We start from the raw sequence: 18,129 nt of genomic DNA, 5'->3' as shown, positions 1-18,129 counted from the left end.
TCGTGCTGATTAGTTGGTCGACACTTTATTTATTCTCTGTCATCATGCTGTTGATTGTTGATTATTTTGTTTACTTTCGATTCTCTTCATGTTCTTTGGTTCTCAAAGCCGAACAGCCAGTCAGTGTTCCTGAACATTCAACCTGCTGGATCAGCTGCAATGCTGCCAAAAGGAGTCCGACTACAGCCACTGCTGCAGGACACACTGCCTAAACTAGGGTCACAGACACTCACTGAAGCCCCAGTGCTGGTGTAATGCTGCGCAACCCACTCTCGGCTTGGTTTGTCAAGGCCTTGACACATGAAAATACACACAACTGTGCAAAATATGGCAAGTTTGGAACAGATAAATGAGTAAAGAGTAAATGTGTTGTTGTTTTTTTATTCTGTGTCTGAAATGTTACAGATGCCAGCAACACATTAAAGAAGTTCCCCTTTTGGCTGAATACAACTTCATCTTTAAGAAAATATTTAAAGTCTTATTAGTGATTAAAATGAGCAGACTGTGACTGTACATCGGCATGTACTTTAAAATAGGGATAACTTACTACAGAGCACTTAAACTTATTTATTTAATTTGAGTTTTTACCAAAAGTTGGTTTTCATGCTCATAACTGCAGAGATACTCAAGAGTCTGGTGTTGAGTTCATCCCTCAGTTACTCACATTGCCGCCACCGGGTGTATGTTTGATATTGTCTTTGGAGCCACACTTAGACTGCACATTAGAAAAGTCCACCTTCTGATCAAGGATTTTTACCTGGAAAAATGAGAACGCCAGCGTTTAGATTTAGATCGTAGACGATGCTTTAAAAACATGAGGTGTGAAGCCTGAAAGAAACGGACGTTAACTGGTGCAGCAGTGCTTCGTGTAACTTCATGAACCAAATAAAGATCCCTTATTTCCTTTACCACTCCAACGCTCGCCAGGACTGAATGAAGCAGTGTAAACGGCCCATATCCTTTCCTTTGATCTGTGATTTAAACATAAACCCTGTCTCTTCTTCTGGTTTCCTACATGATTTCATTTAGGTCCATAAATATCACAACACGCGACGGCTCAGCTTCATCAGTAAAATATATCCGACACGTGACTGCAGCCCAAATAAAATTAGACCAAAGACCTGCAGCGCCTTTAATGCTAAAATAAACCTCCACACAAAAAAAAGCGCAGACTCACTAAAGACTCTGTGCACACTTGAAAACATCAGCCTGCAAACTGGAGTTTCAGTTCCACAAAGTTGCACTGAAAGTTGAAATATTCTGATTGGCTGATTTAAATCTTAGTGGGTTGGACCAAAGACTTTTTTTCTTTTACTATTTTTGACTTAACAGATACAGACCAACGCCTATGTGAGAAGAGACTAGTTAATCATTCAGTCTGAGATGGATTTAAAGGAATATTCTGCTAAAGACATGAATGTTTCTCCTGTTTCTTTCCATTCTGGTGACACTGCACTGAATGCATCACATCATATGTGTTCATTGGACGTGTTTCTTACAGCGTACTATACATTTTGGTGTTTATTCTTAAATAGGTCAGTGTGAATCTTCCTGACGAAGCTCAAATTTGTCCAAATTCCCACGCCCCCACAGCAGCTCTGTTTGCCTTTTAAAACTCTTATCTGCAGAGCTTTGGGCGGTGTATTCAGAGTAAAAGCTGGACTCAAGGTCAGGTTACCTTTCCACCTCCAGGCTGGTGTTTGATGTTGTCTGTGGAGCCGATCTTGGACCTGACGTTCTTCAGGTCCGGCATCGGCGCTGCAGCGGCTAGAGGGGCCGGCGGGCGGCTCTTCAGCGAGCCCGGGGATTTGGGAGTGGAGCGCACCACTGCCACCTTCTTCACTTTGTTGGCCTCGGCTGCAGACTTTGCGGAAAGCACTTGGCTAGAGGGGGATTTGGGAGTACCAGGGCTGCTCTGTCCACTCTTGGCATCTTAAGCAATCGGGAGAGGTAACAGGTCAGGAGGCTTTAAACAAGTCGAGTTGCGGACGTGAGGAGAGCAATAATGAAGTAATTAATAGAAACAAAACAGACTAGGCGCTCTACTGACTAAAAGCTGCCCAAGTTTGACCCAAGCTGGATCAGACTGTGGCATTGTGGCCATGCGAGACTGGGAGTGATCTCTAACGATCTGCTCTTTGCTTTACTTCTTTTACCTTTTTCATTTTTTGGAGTGGGGAGTTTCTTGGCACTAGCTGTATCACAAAAAACATGGCACATCATAAGTATCTTTAAATCTATTCAAATCAATGAAATAAAATAAAATTTGAAGTCCTGAGTTCGTACCTGGTTGAGCTGCAGTTCTGGCAGAAGTTTTGGCTCCGGGGGTCTGAGATTTTGCACCAGTCTGAAAATCGACAAAACACAGCCGGAGAGCAGTTTAGCATTTCTTCTTAACGGAAAGGTTTTTTTTTTCTGTAACACAGCATGAATGTAAACTGTGATGAGTGAATGAGGCTTTGGTTAGTGTTAAACTTAGGGGACAAACATAGAAATGAGGTTTGGGTGCATTTAATCTGGCTGTAATTTGTCTTCGACCGGAGAGATTCAGTCTGCGAGGGGCCAAAGTGAGGTGAAAAATCAGAACTCGGCTCAGGTCTAAAGCTGCGTTCAGACCCGTACTTACTTCGGGCTGCCTGGGCCCCGTGCTGCCGGCTTTAACGGGTATGGAGCTGTGGCCGTTACGGGAAGATGCGTGTGATTTGGTGCCCTTGGTGACCACGGATGGTTGTTTAAGGGAAGAGGTTGGCGTGGTGACAGTTTGAGTCTTTTACATGAGGAGGGAAAAAACGGATGAAAAACAAAAGGTCTGAAGACGGTGAACATAAAGCAGGAGAATGATTGAACAAATGAAAGATAATGAAAAGAAATGTGTCTAAGGATGGTTCCGGTTCATGACGGCTTGGGTCTTGGTTTTGTAGCTTTAGTTTTTTTTTTTTTTTTTAATTTGTACTCAACAAAACCAACAACACATTCAAAAAACTGGTTTATTTGTCGGCAATTTTTCTTCCAAATGATCTAGTCATAATTTATTGCTACCAAAATAAGACCCAAGCTTTAATAAACCAACATTATACTTAGGGTGATAAAATAAATGAGACTAAAACAATGCTCTCGGCCACATACCTTATCTCCATTATCCATCTTTGCTTGAGCTACAGAAAAAGAAAAGAGGAGCAGACTTTAGATTTTGTAATATCTGAAATTTGGTTTACTTCCACCCAAGAGCATTAGGATAACATTTTTTGTTTCCAAGTGTGTGCCTTAATACATTCTCATGGCAACAAAAAGTGGTGATGTTGGGTATGCAGCATGCAACGTGACACATAATGCACACGTAAGTGAACGTCTAAACCAAAACGTGGGTTTTTGGGGGGTTTTTTCGGGCTGCATAACCAGCAGAGTGAGCAGAGATGGAGAGATGAAACAAAAAGCTAAAGTGGGGAGGGAGGATAACAAGCTTCTCCTCGGGTCAATTTAACTTCCATAGATAAAATTCGGAGGGAGAGTGCTGCATAACAGAGCAGAAGCTGCGTTGTAAATCAAAGAAGTGGAAGGAGCAAACTGAAGAGGGCTGGTTCTGAACTGGTGAACATGACAGCAAACAGACCTTTGAAAATAGCGACCGGAACCAAAGACTTTCTGGTTGAAGCGCTTTGTTGGGATGTTTTCTGGAGCTCAGTGGTGCCAGTGGTCTGAACCACACTGCTCCTCATCTCTGAGTCACTAGAAATGTCAGGCTCTGAAACGCTGGCCCTGTGTGACCATGAGTCACTGCTGCTTTCAGCTGCGGTGTCAGATGGCAATTTGGTAAGAAGACGATCCTTCTCTGAAATGTTCCTACTGATTTCGGCTGGATGAAGTTCTTCTACATAAGAATCAAAGCTAGGCTCTGACATATTTTGTGTATGAGGAGCCTGTTGTGTGTCTGAAGTGATACTTTTGTGTCCCGAGTCACTGCAGGACGTAAAAGCTGCTCCATCAGCTGTCAGTCCATCTTGACATTGCTCGGGAACGAGCTCCGCTCCTTGATCAACCAACAGGCCTCTGTCTCCGATGGACGTCAGGTCTTCCAAAGCCGTGCTGCGGACCAAAGCCAGATTGCTCATTTCAGTCTGGCACTCCGAGGCGTCGAGGCTGATCGCCCTCTGAGAATCCACAGCTCCAGTCCACTCAGGGCTCCCCCTGTTGGTCTGCTTGTCCCACACATCCTCTGACCTGCAGCTGAGGTCCTCAGAGGACCATAAAGAATCACTTAGCCTCTTCCCACACTCTCCCACCGCCTTGTTTCCTGGGTCCAGAGAGCCGGAAGTGCCCATCCCAGCGGCTCCGTGCACAGCAGGCTTTGCGAATGCAAACTCACTGCAGACTCCAGTAGCAGGCCTCACTAATTTGTTTGGAAAGCAGGTTAGTGATGAAATTCACAGCACTCGTTTTCCATCTCCCCATCGAAACAAAAAATAATAATTAAAGAAGTGACGACCATGAGGGTGATTAAAAAAAAAAACTTTTGTTTCGTTATCAGAAAAAAACACCAAGAACTGAGAGAGCTGTAAAAATATGATAAAGCAAGACCACAAACTGAGAAGTGATGAATGGTGGGGAAAAAATCCACATCAAAACAAACTGAGACAAAAATGTTTCACACTGGGTTGACAACAGAAAAGAGATGATGCATTCCAGTGAACATAATGAACACACCACCAAATTGTGAATTATGAAAGTCCCCCTGAACTGACTCTGGAAGTGGAAAATAATGCATTCCTCACAAAAAAACCAACAAATATTCTATATATAATATAGAATATTATATATATATATATATATATATACACACACACACACACACAAAAGTATTTGCACACCTCAGAAATTTCTACATTTCTGCATAAAAATGACAGAAATGCACCCATCAGAAATGTAGAAATTTCAGTAATAAAAAAACAAATAAAACAAACAATTTAAAACAATAAACCTAACAATTAATTTCCTTATTATGGTATTTAATGAGTAATAAATAACTGCACCTTAAACATGTCAAAATTAACCTTTAGAATTTCATGTGTGTGCATCTGATATTCTGCTTAATTTGTTTCCTGTTTAATATGTAAAACACATGCAGCTTATATATTAAGTCCAACCCACAAAGCAGCAGTAGGACTTCTGACTGGCCAGACTCCTGGCAGCACACACCAGCTGACCAATCAGAGGCTGTTAGTTAAATCATAACTGTCTGTTAGCTCCGTTGTGCGTCTCCACCAACAAATATCTACTACAACAGATGCCTGGTAGCAGCTGTCAAAACCAAAACAATAAGCTGAAAGACTCTAAAGTGCTTGACAGAGCCAAGGGCAGGAGTCTGCTGATTAATATAAATATTAAATAAAATCATAATAATGTATTTTTCTGATCATATTTAAATAAGTGATTTATTCAGATGCTACACTCCTGACTCTTTAAGTTTCAGCAACTCAGATCAACAACATATAATAAATAAACAGCTCCCTCCCTTCTGGGTTACTTTCTTGTCCGCCTGGAATCACAAGTGCATTTATATCCATCTTCTGCAGTAAATAAATAGAATCTAAGTGCGATCAATAAAACCTATAACAGCCTACCTGTTGAAGCTGCTCCTCCTGCTGCCGATTGAACATGATGAGACAGACGGAAAACACACAAGAGATTAGTTAGTAATGAGCTTCTGTCATTCATGAGCGATTAATACACTCACTCACTGCAAAGAAATCAATGAAAGCCCACATACATCACGTCTTCAGTTAATGCAAAAAGCCCACAGCAGATAGCAGGTAAATATATCCTTCAAAAGCTTACAGGTAGATATGCAAACACAACGCAGTCAGGTTTCCACTCAGTGTGTAGTCTTGCATCTTGCAGCAGTGCCACACAGAAGCTGGTGCTCCATGTGTGTTTGACATTATTCTGGCATTCCCCTAAAACGGGAGCGGTGCATCTGTTTAACAGATCACGGCAGTCTTAAATTTGCCTGTGGTCTGACCTTTTATTTCATTCAGAAATAGCCTCGATGTGACCATCTTTTTGTTTAAAAATGGAGCCAAGTGTGGCTCTTAAATCTGCTTGTGATCATGTTGCAGTACAGGAAAGAGCAGTGTTTAAACTGTCAGAGAGTTAGAATAAAATAAAACCCCAAAACACTCTTTCCAGTCGTGGTGCTGAAAGAAACAGATTGTAAGCTTTGTTTAACGATAAGGGCACACACAAGAGCAGCAGGGAGCAAATTTGGTCTCTACGAACATCAACACCACACTATAAGCTACAGCCAGCTAGCTCAGCTTAGCATAAATACTAGAAAGCGGGGCAAAGAACTAGCCTGGCTCTGTCCAAAGCATACAAAATCCAAGAGTTAACTTACACAAAAAATACATAGTTATCTAAAAGAAATGTAGCCTAACATAGAGTTAGCTAAAATGTATTTATTAAATTTGTACCTAAATGCAACAAGTGGTTAGTTTTATGCTAAACTTAATCGTTAGCTAAAAGTATTATATCAAAAAGCTAGCATTAATGGATTATATGGTTAGCTCAAACTAATAAACAGCTAGCTAAAGGTAATAGATTGTATAGTTATCTTAATGTAGGCAGATAGTTAGCTAAAAGTAAAAACGGATTAAATAGTTAGCTAAATGTAATAAACACTAATCTTAGCCTAATGTATTAAATTGTTAACTAAAAGTCATACGTTGTTTGTTAAAAGTGATAAATTACATGCAGCCTAGCCCTTTCAGTTAGCTAGTCAGCTTTACAAGTGCTGGTGAGTGGCTCGTGCTAGCTAGCCAGGCTAGCTTTATGCTAATCTAAGCTAACTAGCTGCATCATACATACATACTTGAGTTTGGTATTGATCATCTCATCAAATTCTCACCACAACAGGCAAATAATTATTAATTTAAAGATGCGAAGCAAACTAAAATGTGAGCAAAAGAGGCTGCAGCTCATCAGCTGCAGGCGTACCAAGTTGACTTTCATCTTCACACAAGGTGCTCTCTACACATGAGAGATCAGATACAGCTTCAACATCTTCTTTCTCTGCAGCCAACTCCGCTGTAGGACAAACGAACGTAGATCAACCACTGAACACTGTTAAATCTAAAATCTAGCCTCAGGTTTACTAGAGGTTTATTCCTGTCTGATTCCTGTCCTATGTCTGAAGACCCAGGAGTTATTTAACAGATCAAGGAGGCTTTTCAACCTGATGACCTTCCCTCCCACTTAGTTTTAGACAAGCTGTCACTCTGAGTATTCATGATCAAAGCCTGCTTGACACAGACTGGAGGGGAACTACTGTGGCCAATTCTTACAGGAACAGAGAGCCATTATCTTCCATGTTAGTCGCTGATCTGTGGCTGTGAAGTGGTGATTCTAGTGCATATTCAATGGGTAATAAGCCCCTATTGCACCTTGTTTGGGATAACAACACAACTAAGGCTGCTGGCTATAAATATCAAGCAAATGACCGGGTCAAAGCAATAAATTAAGTTTAAATCAAGACAATTTAAAAGCAGGTTGCTGAAAGGGAAGCAGAATAAAACCAATAAACTAACAGAAAACATTTCCAAGATTATACCTCTAAAACGAAAGGATAGTTATTTAAAAAAAAAAAAAAAAAAAAAAAAAAAAAGAGGGGAAAAATCAAGCAACAATTTGCATCTAAAGAGCAGCAACTGAGGACTAAAGCTGCATTTCAAGCTTCTAGCATGAGCCGTGCAGACGGGCGTACCAGGCTGCACCTCGTCCTCACAGTGGCTGCTCTCTGGCTGAGAGAGTTCAGACACAGATTTCACCCCGTTTTCACTGAGCGCTGCTTCGTTCTCTGTGAATTGAAGGTAAGCCGGAGGTCAAACTGGAGGCAAACCCGAGACAGAAACATAAAACCAAGCAAAGCTACATGTTAGGCGGTCCCTCTCTCAAGTTGGGCTGTAGAGGAAGAATTCAAAATAGTTAAATACATGTGCAACAGGGTGTGTTAAATACAGATTTATGAAAAAGAGCTTGTTCAGATCTGGTTCCAAAAAGATAGCACATTCATTCATAGCAATAAAGTCATCAACAGCAAAACATTGAGCCCCAAGACACTGTATTATTTTAGAAGAAATTATATTAGCAGCTCACTGTCTGTTAACCGCACTGCAACAGTTTATCACATAAAAGACAATATTTAAAGGCCCCAAAAGATTTTTTTTTTCCACTGAGAAACACAAAAACAGTAATCCATAACTTCACAAGATATTTCTTTTTTTTTTGGCACACAACATCCTGATTTCAGAAACTTTTATAATCCCTTATCCTGGTCCTCATATCAAAATATGCTACTGGAAAGAAACCAAAATACTCTAAATGCAGGTATACAACTTATCTAGGTTACTGAATTTTGAAAAATTAAGTCATAATTATGAGAATCTTTGGATCTTGTACAGAAATGATGGTGATTTGACATTATGAGATAATAAACTACAAGAATCTAGGGATCCTGTGATTATAAAATCATTTATGTAATTATAGCGATGGTACTGTAGATTGAGATTAAGAGAAAGTAAATTATAAGAATCATAAGAATTTGATCTGTAATTATGACATTACGTTTGTGTCATTTTCAGATCCTAATTTGAGATTATGAGAAATTACAGGAATATTTGGGTTACATACAGTAATGATGAGATCTTTGACGCAATTATGAGATGTTAATTTGGGATTGTGAGACAATAAATTACAAGAATGTATGGATCACGTGATTATAAGATCTTTTACATGATTATAGAGATGGTATTTTGAAAATTAAGAGACATAATAATGAGATAATACGTCACTGTTCTTCTTCTTCTTTCATATCATAAATGAACCAAACCATCACATTGTCCTACATTTCCCTTAAACTAACCACACAACTAACGTCCCACTACAAGTACTACACTTTCCACACATCTCCTACATAGAGAGTCCAACGAGATACTCACTTTGAGTTTCTGTGCTGATAACTGATTCAGAGCCGTTAACTTCTGTGGATGGATCTGACACTGTGCGCTGCTTCCTGTTAGTAAATGAGACGATGGGAAGTGGAAACGGGAAGAACGACTGCACTAGTGAGGGCTGTAAACTGGGGAAAGCTAGGCTACGTACTAATTGGCCATGCGGTTGAATGGGGATTTAAAAAAAATTAATAAATAAAAAGGAAGAAAAGATATTGCTGACAAATCTGAAACTGATTATGAACGATAAACTGAACCATCTGTCAGGACTGTAATTAATCATTTTACCAGTGCAAACAAACGGACATGAATCTTCTGCCTTTTATTTGCCGTTTTCAAATTTCCATGATTCAGAGTCCTTGTTTAATGTTTTCCGAGCAGCATTAAAGGCCTGATTGTTGGGGGCGAACAGTAGCACGGGATGGAGACAGGCCTCGTCTCAGGAGTCTGACCCAGATGCCTGGATTACAGCAGAGCCCAGTGCAGCTGCAGTTGGGCACTCATGCAGGGCCAGTCAAGCACATCTTCTATCCATTATGTAAAGGGAGATTAAAACAAAGCGCAGCTGAAACTCTGGGGTTCGGCCTCTGCCCCGACTCTTTACAGACTATAGAGACTTTCCAGGAAACTGAACATTTAAATTCTTATTATGTATAATCTGATCGTGTTCTGGGATTAAAGCCCTGACATGAAGTGACTGACCCCAAAGTCAGATAACACAACTCATACAGATATAAAACACTGTGATTATTCACGGTCAGTGTCTCCCAACTCGTTCCATGATTTCATATTTTATAGTGTTGCAGCTATATCATAATTAAGCATGTGTTTATATATGACAAGAAACCCTACACTATTAAATTATACATAATACAAATGTTTTTAATATCCGATTAACACATAATCATATATATTACAGTCTTGGTTCAACATATATGAAGAATTTACTCTCACATACTGAATAAAACACAATCCTTCATCCATTTAAACATCACTCTTCTTCTCTTGTATCTAATAATGCTGCTGTAACCATTTAAACCAAATATATCATCAGATATAAACAATGAAAATATACCATATACAGCTCAATGTGTATGTTAAGATATTATTTTTTTCAATTGATCAGCTTTAACTACTAAAATATAAATTAACTTTTCCTAATGAATTTTATTCAACTGTGACAATGACATATTTGAAGATGATATCTATGAATTAAGAATCCATGCTAACCACTGCTAAAGGTTGGCTCCACCCACTCGGAGCGTAACATTGATATTTGAGTTATATATAAATAAATAAAAAGATAAACAATCTGCTTTCAGCTTGTGAATGCACTGGAAAGTAGCGCTGACATGCTAGCGATTAGCATCTGCTCTTGAGTCTCAAACACCCTCAAAAAAACCAACTGATAAGGACACAACGACGACGACTTACACCCTCTGACCACCAACCAACCATTAGACTAAATTCACTGTAACAGCCCAAGTATTCGGCGGCTCAGCTACAGTAAGGAGCGGTTTCCATTTTAGTAAGAGTGCAACCACTTCCTATTCCTGTTTTGGGGTTTTGGCAGTTTTGATCTCTATCGCCACTAGCAGCATGGTGAACTTTGCAGTAAGTGGTGGACAGTGTTTTCTTCAGGTAAATCATTTATCAGTCAGCTGTGTTGCTTGCACCCTTTCGTCCTCAAAGTTGAGATCTGTTCACCTTTGTCAACCTTTGCAAGGTTTTATATATAGATTGCTGGTCACTGAATGACTATTGAAATAATGTGATTCTTCTAAATCCACAACCAGACCTCAACCCAGTGGAACAGAAATGAGACTTATTTCCATCCCTCCGGTAGGGTTCAGAGGTTTGATGGCACCTTCGTTATTTTTGTCTCTATCTGGCACGTTCGTTTTTGTCATCTCAACTGGGAAAGCTTTTATTTGTCATGTCTGACCTTTCATTTTGGCGACTCCGTTCTCCTGGTGGTGCTGGTCGTTGATGGTCATGTTGGCTAAGGAGGCGCTCATGGTGTCCCCAGAACTGTAGCTGTTCGAGGCGTTGTTCATGTAGTCCATTGCCAGTTGCAGGTCAAGCTGCAAAAGAGCAAATTAAATTAACGGAGGTCAGGGCAGAGTCAAGGTGTAGATCCAGGAAGTGTCACATCATATATGTCAAGTTTCAAACTTCACATGCAGCGTAGCTGACAAGGACTTAGTGTAATGACAGCGCACTTTGTCTTCCGGCATGTAGAGCCCAGTCCGTCACCACAAAATGTAAACAGACACTGTGTCTGTGAAAACCAGGTTATTTATACGTCCTGACGTGGGATCGGCGCTTCAAGTTACAGCCTGACAGACAAAAATAGTCCCTTCGGCCCATGTGCGCACCGGCCTCACTGTGACAACCTGCACTTCCTAAACAACCACCCGCCAACTCCGAGCCTTCAACAAGTCCCAGCACCGTCACATTTGCAAGATGTGAATTGCGTCAAATCTCATAAAAAAGAGGATTACATATCAGATTAAGCGTCTGGTTACATCAGCACTGTTCAGTTCGAATCATTTCTTTTCCACCGCCCCTCTCACACAAGCTCACACATCCAGCCAGCATACAGAGCTTATGGCATAATCAGTCTCAGCATCCAAACCGCTTGTTTCGTGTTTGTATGGTGTCGCAGATTTGGCAGCTTCTGAACTTTGGGGGTTTAATCTCTCATGGGCAGTTTAAAGCCTGTAGTGACCAAGAGACGGTTCAAAATATTATGGTACAAAAAATCTCTAACCAGCAGTGGAAATGGAATAGCTAATGAAGAAGCTGCTATAAATGTTGGTCGTATTCAATTATGGAAACCAACAAAGTGGATTTACATAACAGTGTAAAAACTTGATCTGCTGGTTTCCCTCTGGTTGGAATAAATTAATTCTTTCTGAGTATGTTTGCTCCACGTGGGGTAAACATCAGGTGACGAGTTTCCAGGATGGAGAGAAACATGGAGGTGGAGAAACAACCAGTTGAGAAAAGTGTTCGAAAAGATGAACGAAGCTGGAAACTACGCGGACAGCAACATCAGAGATGTGGAGGAATCTGGGTCATCTTCTTCTACTCTATCACTTCAGGGTTGAATGGACAAAACGTTCTTCGCATTCTTTTTGTCCCACCTTCCTCTTCCATTTCTTTTTTTCTTCCTTTCATCTCTCTGTCCTCATCCTCCTTCTTCTCAAAAGAAGCTGCATACATCTTGGTCATTTTCTTCTACTGAAGCAATTCTGTGTTTTCAATACAGTTGCAAACAAAACTTCTTCTTCTTCTGCTCTATTTCCAGCAGATTTGATGCTCTACAGCAGCAGAGCTACAGTCAGTAAACTTCCTTAGTGATCAGTGTTTTTGGACATATAAACACATATCTCTGATGACATAATTTTCCAAGTAAGCCTCTGGTACTTCAAACTTTACTCCGCTACTACATTTGCATGAGAAACATCACATGTGCCTTGTTTGAGCAAAAATCCAAAAACGCACCTGTGGAAAAACCTCCTAAACCTGACCACTATATATATATATATATCAACTTTTTGAAAAATAAAGACCTGATCAAGTGGGATAATTAAAAAAATAAATAAAAATGCAACAGAAGACGATGACCCTATAGACCCTCTGCAGATACTTGAGCACACAGCCGGGTTTCAGATGTTCCACCAAAGTGACATTTACTCTCCAAAATTCCCAGATGGTTTTAATTAAATTACAGATGCCCAACACTGGAAGCACTGTCCGAGAACTATGTTTTCTATCTTCTCCCATTAATCCAGAGATTTATCATGAAAGCGTCCTGAACTACTGCACTAAAATACAGACAATTCATTTAATTCGCACATTTTGCAGCAGGTTCTTTCACCAGAGTTTGAATGCGCGACCATTTAACTCCAGTAAATGATCATACCATGAATTCCTCCACTCTTCCTCTTCAGGCTTTCCTGTAACACCCTGCAGTGACGTTACGCCACCTGATGCAATTGTCTCTTTACGAGCGGCATTGCCCAAACTGTTGCCATGGTTACTCCACCCTGTTAAAGCCACTCTAGAGGTGCACTCGGCTCAGCTATGTGACCTTCCCTCTGTGTGCCTTCGTATCTCCTGACCTTGGATGTTTAAACAGCGTTCGACATTTGGCACAAAAGGCAGCAACCGGGAAACAGATGAGACGCAGGGACAAATGCTCCTACTGTTAGGTTTAGGGGTTAAGGTTGGTGATTTACGGCAACGAAAAGATCAAATTCAACTATGAATTGATTCCTTTTATCAAGAATTCCCTTATCTTTATGCCTCTGTTGACTCGCCCTCACTTCTTCTTGAGATATTCACTGCAAAGCACCAAATGTGTGTTCATCCGCAGCTGCAAAACAAATTCACCACTTCCTACAACAATAGCGGCCTGTTGTAGGATTTTTTTTGTAAAAGTGAAACTATAACTTTGTGATCTGTACAGTCGCATGTTAGTCTGCTTCCATGTTGATAAGACTATTTAAAACTTGAAAAACATAATTTTTCAAGTAATCATGTGATTAAATATAGTTCATTTTCATCATTCATTTTTATTAATTTAAAAATTCATTGGATGGCTTCAACATATTTTATTTTATTACATTCATGAGTTTTATCCATCCTTAATAGAAAATGTGCATAAGTCCTAAAGAAAGTTGGTAGGAACAAAATCCTGCACAAGTAATGATTTTTCAGTGCTTTTACTTTTTATAAATGAGTACCGTATGTCTTGATTATACTTTACATACTTATATAACATTTTAAATTGAATATTTTTACAGTGTGGTCAAGTATTTTCAGTATTTGCAAGTAAAAGCACTTCCCTACTCAACTTGGCTGTACAACTTTCACCTTTCTGTAACAGAAAACTCCATGTTATTAATGTTAATGCACATTACTGCACCTTATTAATCCTTTCTAGGAATATAATATATATTTACTTCTGTCTCTATTTCTTATACATTTGTTCATATGTAAAATTTGTAAATTTTTTTGCTTATACTATTTTATTTTACTACATTTTTACTTATATTTTATTTTACTTTTTGCAACTTCTTTGAAACTGAGCTACTGTGGGCAAGCAATAACCCTTGTGGATGAATAAAGTCTGTCTAAGTCTAAGTCACTAGTTAAGAGAGCCTCATTAAGAAAAGAGGAGGTCCCAATGTATTCTAACTAGAAGAGTGTGTGTGTGTGTGTGTGTGTGTGTGTGTGTCCCATAGAAATCCCAATGAATGGTGTACCCTCAGTCCTCGCACACACACATCTTCTGGACAAAACTCCCATTGTAGCGTCACACATGACAGAATCCAAACAACAAGGAGAAAGCTGCGCCCTCGCCAGCGAAGACAATCCCTCTGAGAGGCCGTTCGCTCCGCATCCGGGAGCTCAGACGGTTGGAGAGCAAACAAACTGATAAGAACTGGATCCTTCAGCTGATAATCCTGTATACACAAGGAATGTACACTCGCTTGCCAGATCATTAGGTACACTGATAAATGCGCTCTAACATAACAGGCCTTCATGAAAGCTGTTGATTCGACTGTGTTTTCATTTTGGATGCTGTGGTTTGTAGGACTATTGGGTTGTACCGTCACACATTCCTGTTATTTAGACATTTTAGTCAGTGGGCTAAGCTAAATAACAAACGCTTTTGAATTATCACCTTTCTGATGGTGTTTCAATATCAACTGGAGGATTTAGCGCATTTGTTTTCACTAGTGTACCTAATATTTTGTCAAGTGAGTGTACATTAGTCTGAACCATGGTTATTTTACGGGAAATTAAGCCGTTTAACTCTTTAAGCCTTATCAAGGACTTATTTTGGGGGGAATTTCCAACTAAAATCACAAACTTAACAGTGAGACATAGCCACATAATAAATCAGCTTCTCTCCATCAACAAGTTGCAGTGACATGTGACAAATCAAGCAAAAATTTAACACCAAAATTCAAAATTAGAAAGAATGAACCTTCTAAAAACTCTCTCCTTTAACTTGAGTTTGATTTGATGCAACAGAAATGAAGCAGAACACACGTTAACAATGGAAATCATGTGATATTAAATATTTTAAGCGATTTAGACCCCTCATTTAAGTCTGAGTGTCAATCAGTAGAGTTTTTTGGAGAGCAAATGGTTAATTACTACTGCTGCTATTCTGTAAACTTCACACCAGCGCCTCTCTCATAAATCTGGAGCTACGCAAGAGCAGGGCTGGATGGTTTGAAATGAGAAAAAAAAAAACGCACACACACATTTCACCTGCTGCAGAAAGGGAACATGACAGCGGTCTTTGTCACAGCTTCATGAGGGGGAAAAGGCTCGGAGGTCTGCTGAGGCAGCTTGTTCCTCTCAGGGGCGTGTGAAAATGCAATCTTGGCACAGACCTCTGCTCTGCGAAGGGCCGCGGTCAACAGGGATGTTGACACAGCTCCAGGAGCTTCGAAATTATGTGTGCGAGTGTTTTCAAATTTCTGTTAAAGGGGAACTCCGCCGGTTTAAAAGATCAGCAGTGGATTGCGAAGCTTTATGTTGGGATTTGGCGCAAAGGGATGGTCAAAACCCAGAACTGATAAGATGCAGATTTGCATCATGGGAAATGGTAGTATGATATGCACATCATTTAGTGGTTCGAGATCATTAAATGTGAGAATTTTCTAATTTCCTTTATCATTCCTTGTCACTCGGTCATTTATTTAGTTGCCAGCAGCTTATTTTAGTCTATAAAATGTCATAAAGCTGTCTAATTGACAAATGAATTGCCATTTAACCATGAAAAAAATTTATTTTTTTTTAATTCCAGCTGACTAGTCACCTGTCAAGGGTTTACCTTGCCTCTCGCCCAACAGCTGGGATACAGCTGGGGAGCTTGCAACCCCCTACAGGATAAATGGTCACAGATAACCTATGGATGGATGAATGGATGAATGGATGGATGGTTCAAGCATCTCAAATTGGAGGATTTTTCTGTGTTTTACATGATAATAAACTAAATATCTTTGCATTTCGGGCCAGCTTTTAGAGCTGTGACTGTCATTGTTTAATATGTATTCAGATAAACCAACCAATGATTATTATCATTATTTCTTTGACTCATCTGTCTGTCAGCCAATCGATATAATTGGTGGTTGCAGCTTGAATGAACAGATTGATTGACTGGGAGATGGTTTCAGCTGTAATGCATGGCAGAGTATTCAAGTAAAACCCAAGGTGCCATCTTCAATAAACATTTTGTGCGGCTAACAGTGAAAAGAATTGAAGATATCTCATTTAAATTGACATGAAACAAAGAAAAGCAGAAAATCCTCACATCCCCAAAGCTGAAACCAGAGAATATTCAGCATTTTGACTTGATAAATTGCTCAAAAGCGATGATTTAATTCATTTTCTTCCACCAACGTGTAAGCTGTCCTTGAGCTGAAACGTCTCAACCTAAAAACAAAGGAGTTTGTCTGACGCCGTGTTTGAGGTTGCCTGTTCACCAGAGCTGCTTGCAGCTCAGCTGAGAGACGAGGATGCTGCTCTCATGCTTGATTGCCTCTCTATCTCTGACCTACTTTCCTCATCATTCGCTCTCTCTCCGTGTTCTCGGCCAGCCTCCGGCAGCACTGACTCTACCTTTCTAATGTGGGCCCAACCCTGCAGCGGAGGGGCCGAAGGTGGAGCCCGTTTCCATTTTAGCCCTCCGTCTAGGCCAGCACGTGGCCTCCTGCAGAATATTTCACCTCCAGGATGTCAGCCATGCCCTGCTATAAATCCACACATCCTCCTTTCAGCTTAAAGTCCGTGCAGCTTCTTAAAACAAAATCATTCTTATATAATCCCCGACTAGACTTTCAGCTCCAGCGTGCAGACGAGTAAAAGACACGCCATGACATTTTTTCAGGTCACATCTCGCATAGATGGAATTCAAAATATGAAGAATTCTTCCTGCGTTTTCATGGTGCTGGAGTTGAGTAATCGAACGTTCCAGCTGCTGTTCACAATGTACACAAGACAAACACAGTGGCCTGCCGGTGCAATGAGGCAAAGTCCTCCACCAGCATGGTGCCAATTAACTGTGTACAAGAATGCAGTTTAAATCCTGCTGCGGCATTTCTTCTTCTCTCTAACGAGGGGAAAAGACATCTGAGTAGCTTCATTACACATCTGTCAGCTGTATCTTATCTTCTTATTAATGTATGCTTGAATTGAATGCTCACATATAAGAAGATCTGTTATTGTTTTGAGGTTGAAGGATAAGTCTGGGAATCTGTTTTCAACTTTACAGTAGAGAAATCAGGTTAGAGCAAAATCTTATATTTTAAATAATGCTGCTTTTGACTTCACAGAAAAGGAATCAGATACTTTTGGACACTTTTTGAAGTTTGAATTGGACCGAATCGGTACTGCGACAGTTTCAGCTCTCAGTCAAACGCAGCAAATGTGAGTATGTGAGGAGTAATCTCAGAGTGGCCATTCTGGTTCTGCCAGCCTAAGCTGAGGCTGGCTGGATGCGGTCACCTTTGGACGGCGGCCCGCATGAGGCAATAGCCTGTCAGTCTTCGCTAAATGGAGCACTTCAGTGTGGATGCATTTCATAAAGCCTGACGCTCGGGGTTATTGCACTCGATGACTCAATAAAGTCAGCAGCTGAACTGAGGAGAGTGATGGCTCCGTTTAAAGACCTGGAACTGGCCGCATGTGAATTAGTTTAGCTTTGATTTGTTGATAAGACTGTCTGATTGCTGGAGATGATAGCGTGTGAAGAATTTGGATGTTTTATTGTTTATAAATGGCAGGATCTGATTGTTTGAACCGATGAGCGGATAAAGGAGTGAGTGGTTTATCTTGAGGAATCTGAGGGGAAGATTAATGAAAGAAATAAAGTTCTGCTGCACAAATCTGTGTTTTATTTATTCATCCTGTTGTGAAATGTTGGATGAATATACTTCTTTGTGCCTCAAGTCAGTAATTTCAAACAAAACCATCTGAGATGTTTCTAGGTTAAACGTCTGAAACACAACAAAGAGCTGAGTCTTGTCCCAGTGGGGGCTGATCTTCAACAGTTTGGGGTTCTGTACGCTGATTGTAGGTGTAAGTTTTATCTGTAAAG

At 40.2% G+C, this 18,129-nt stretch overlaps 1 protein-coding gene across 3 annotated transcripts in view; it reads right to left on the bottom strand.

The window, feature by feature from the left end:
- The window catches only part of mapta (microtubule-associated protein tau a), a 33,132-nt gene that overhangs the window by 11,703 nt on the left and 3,300 nt on the right, over positions 1-18,129 (bottom strand). Inside the window, exons 2-10 of one of the 3 annotated variants that reach the window (XM_084568038.1) lie at positions 10,948-11,086; positions 7,757-7,849; positions 6,991-7,080; positions 5,619-5,639; positions 3,127-3,155; positions 2,627-2,767; positions 2,287-2,347; positions 1,679-1,932; positions 665-757 (exon numbers count right to left, since the gene is read on the bottom strand). In XM_084568038.1, the coding sequence (XP_084424164.1) occupies positions 665-757; positions 1,679-1,932; positions 2,287-2,347; positions 2,627-2,767; positions 3,127-3,155; positions 5,619-5,639; positions 6,991-7,080; positions 7,757-7,849; positions 10,948-11,068 (903 nt within the window). In that variant the 5' untranslated portion in view covers positions 11,069-11,086. Of the gene's footprint in view, positions 1-664; positions 758-1,678; positions 1,933-2,286; positions 2,348-2,626; positions 2,768-3,126; positions 3,156-5,618; positions 5,640-6,990; positions 7,081-7,756; positions 7,850-10,947; positions 11,159-18,129 lie in introns of those variants that run through there. The other 2 variants (XM_084568036.1, XM_084568037.1) reach the window with 2 other exon arrangements.

This window comes from Chelon labrosus (genome assembly GCF_963514085.1).
Source record: "Chelon labrosus genome assembly, chromosome: 19".
NCBI lineage: Eukaryota > Metazoa > Chordata > Actinopteri > Mugiliformes > Mugilidae > Chelon > Chelon labrosus.
This window is presented reverse-complemented; position numbering and strand designations above follow the sequence as displayed.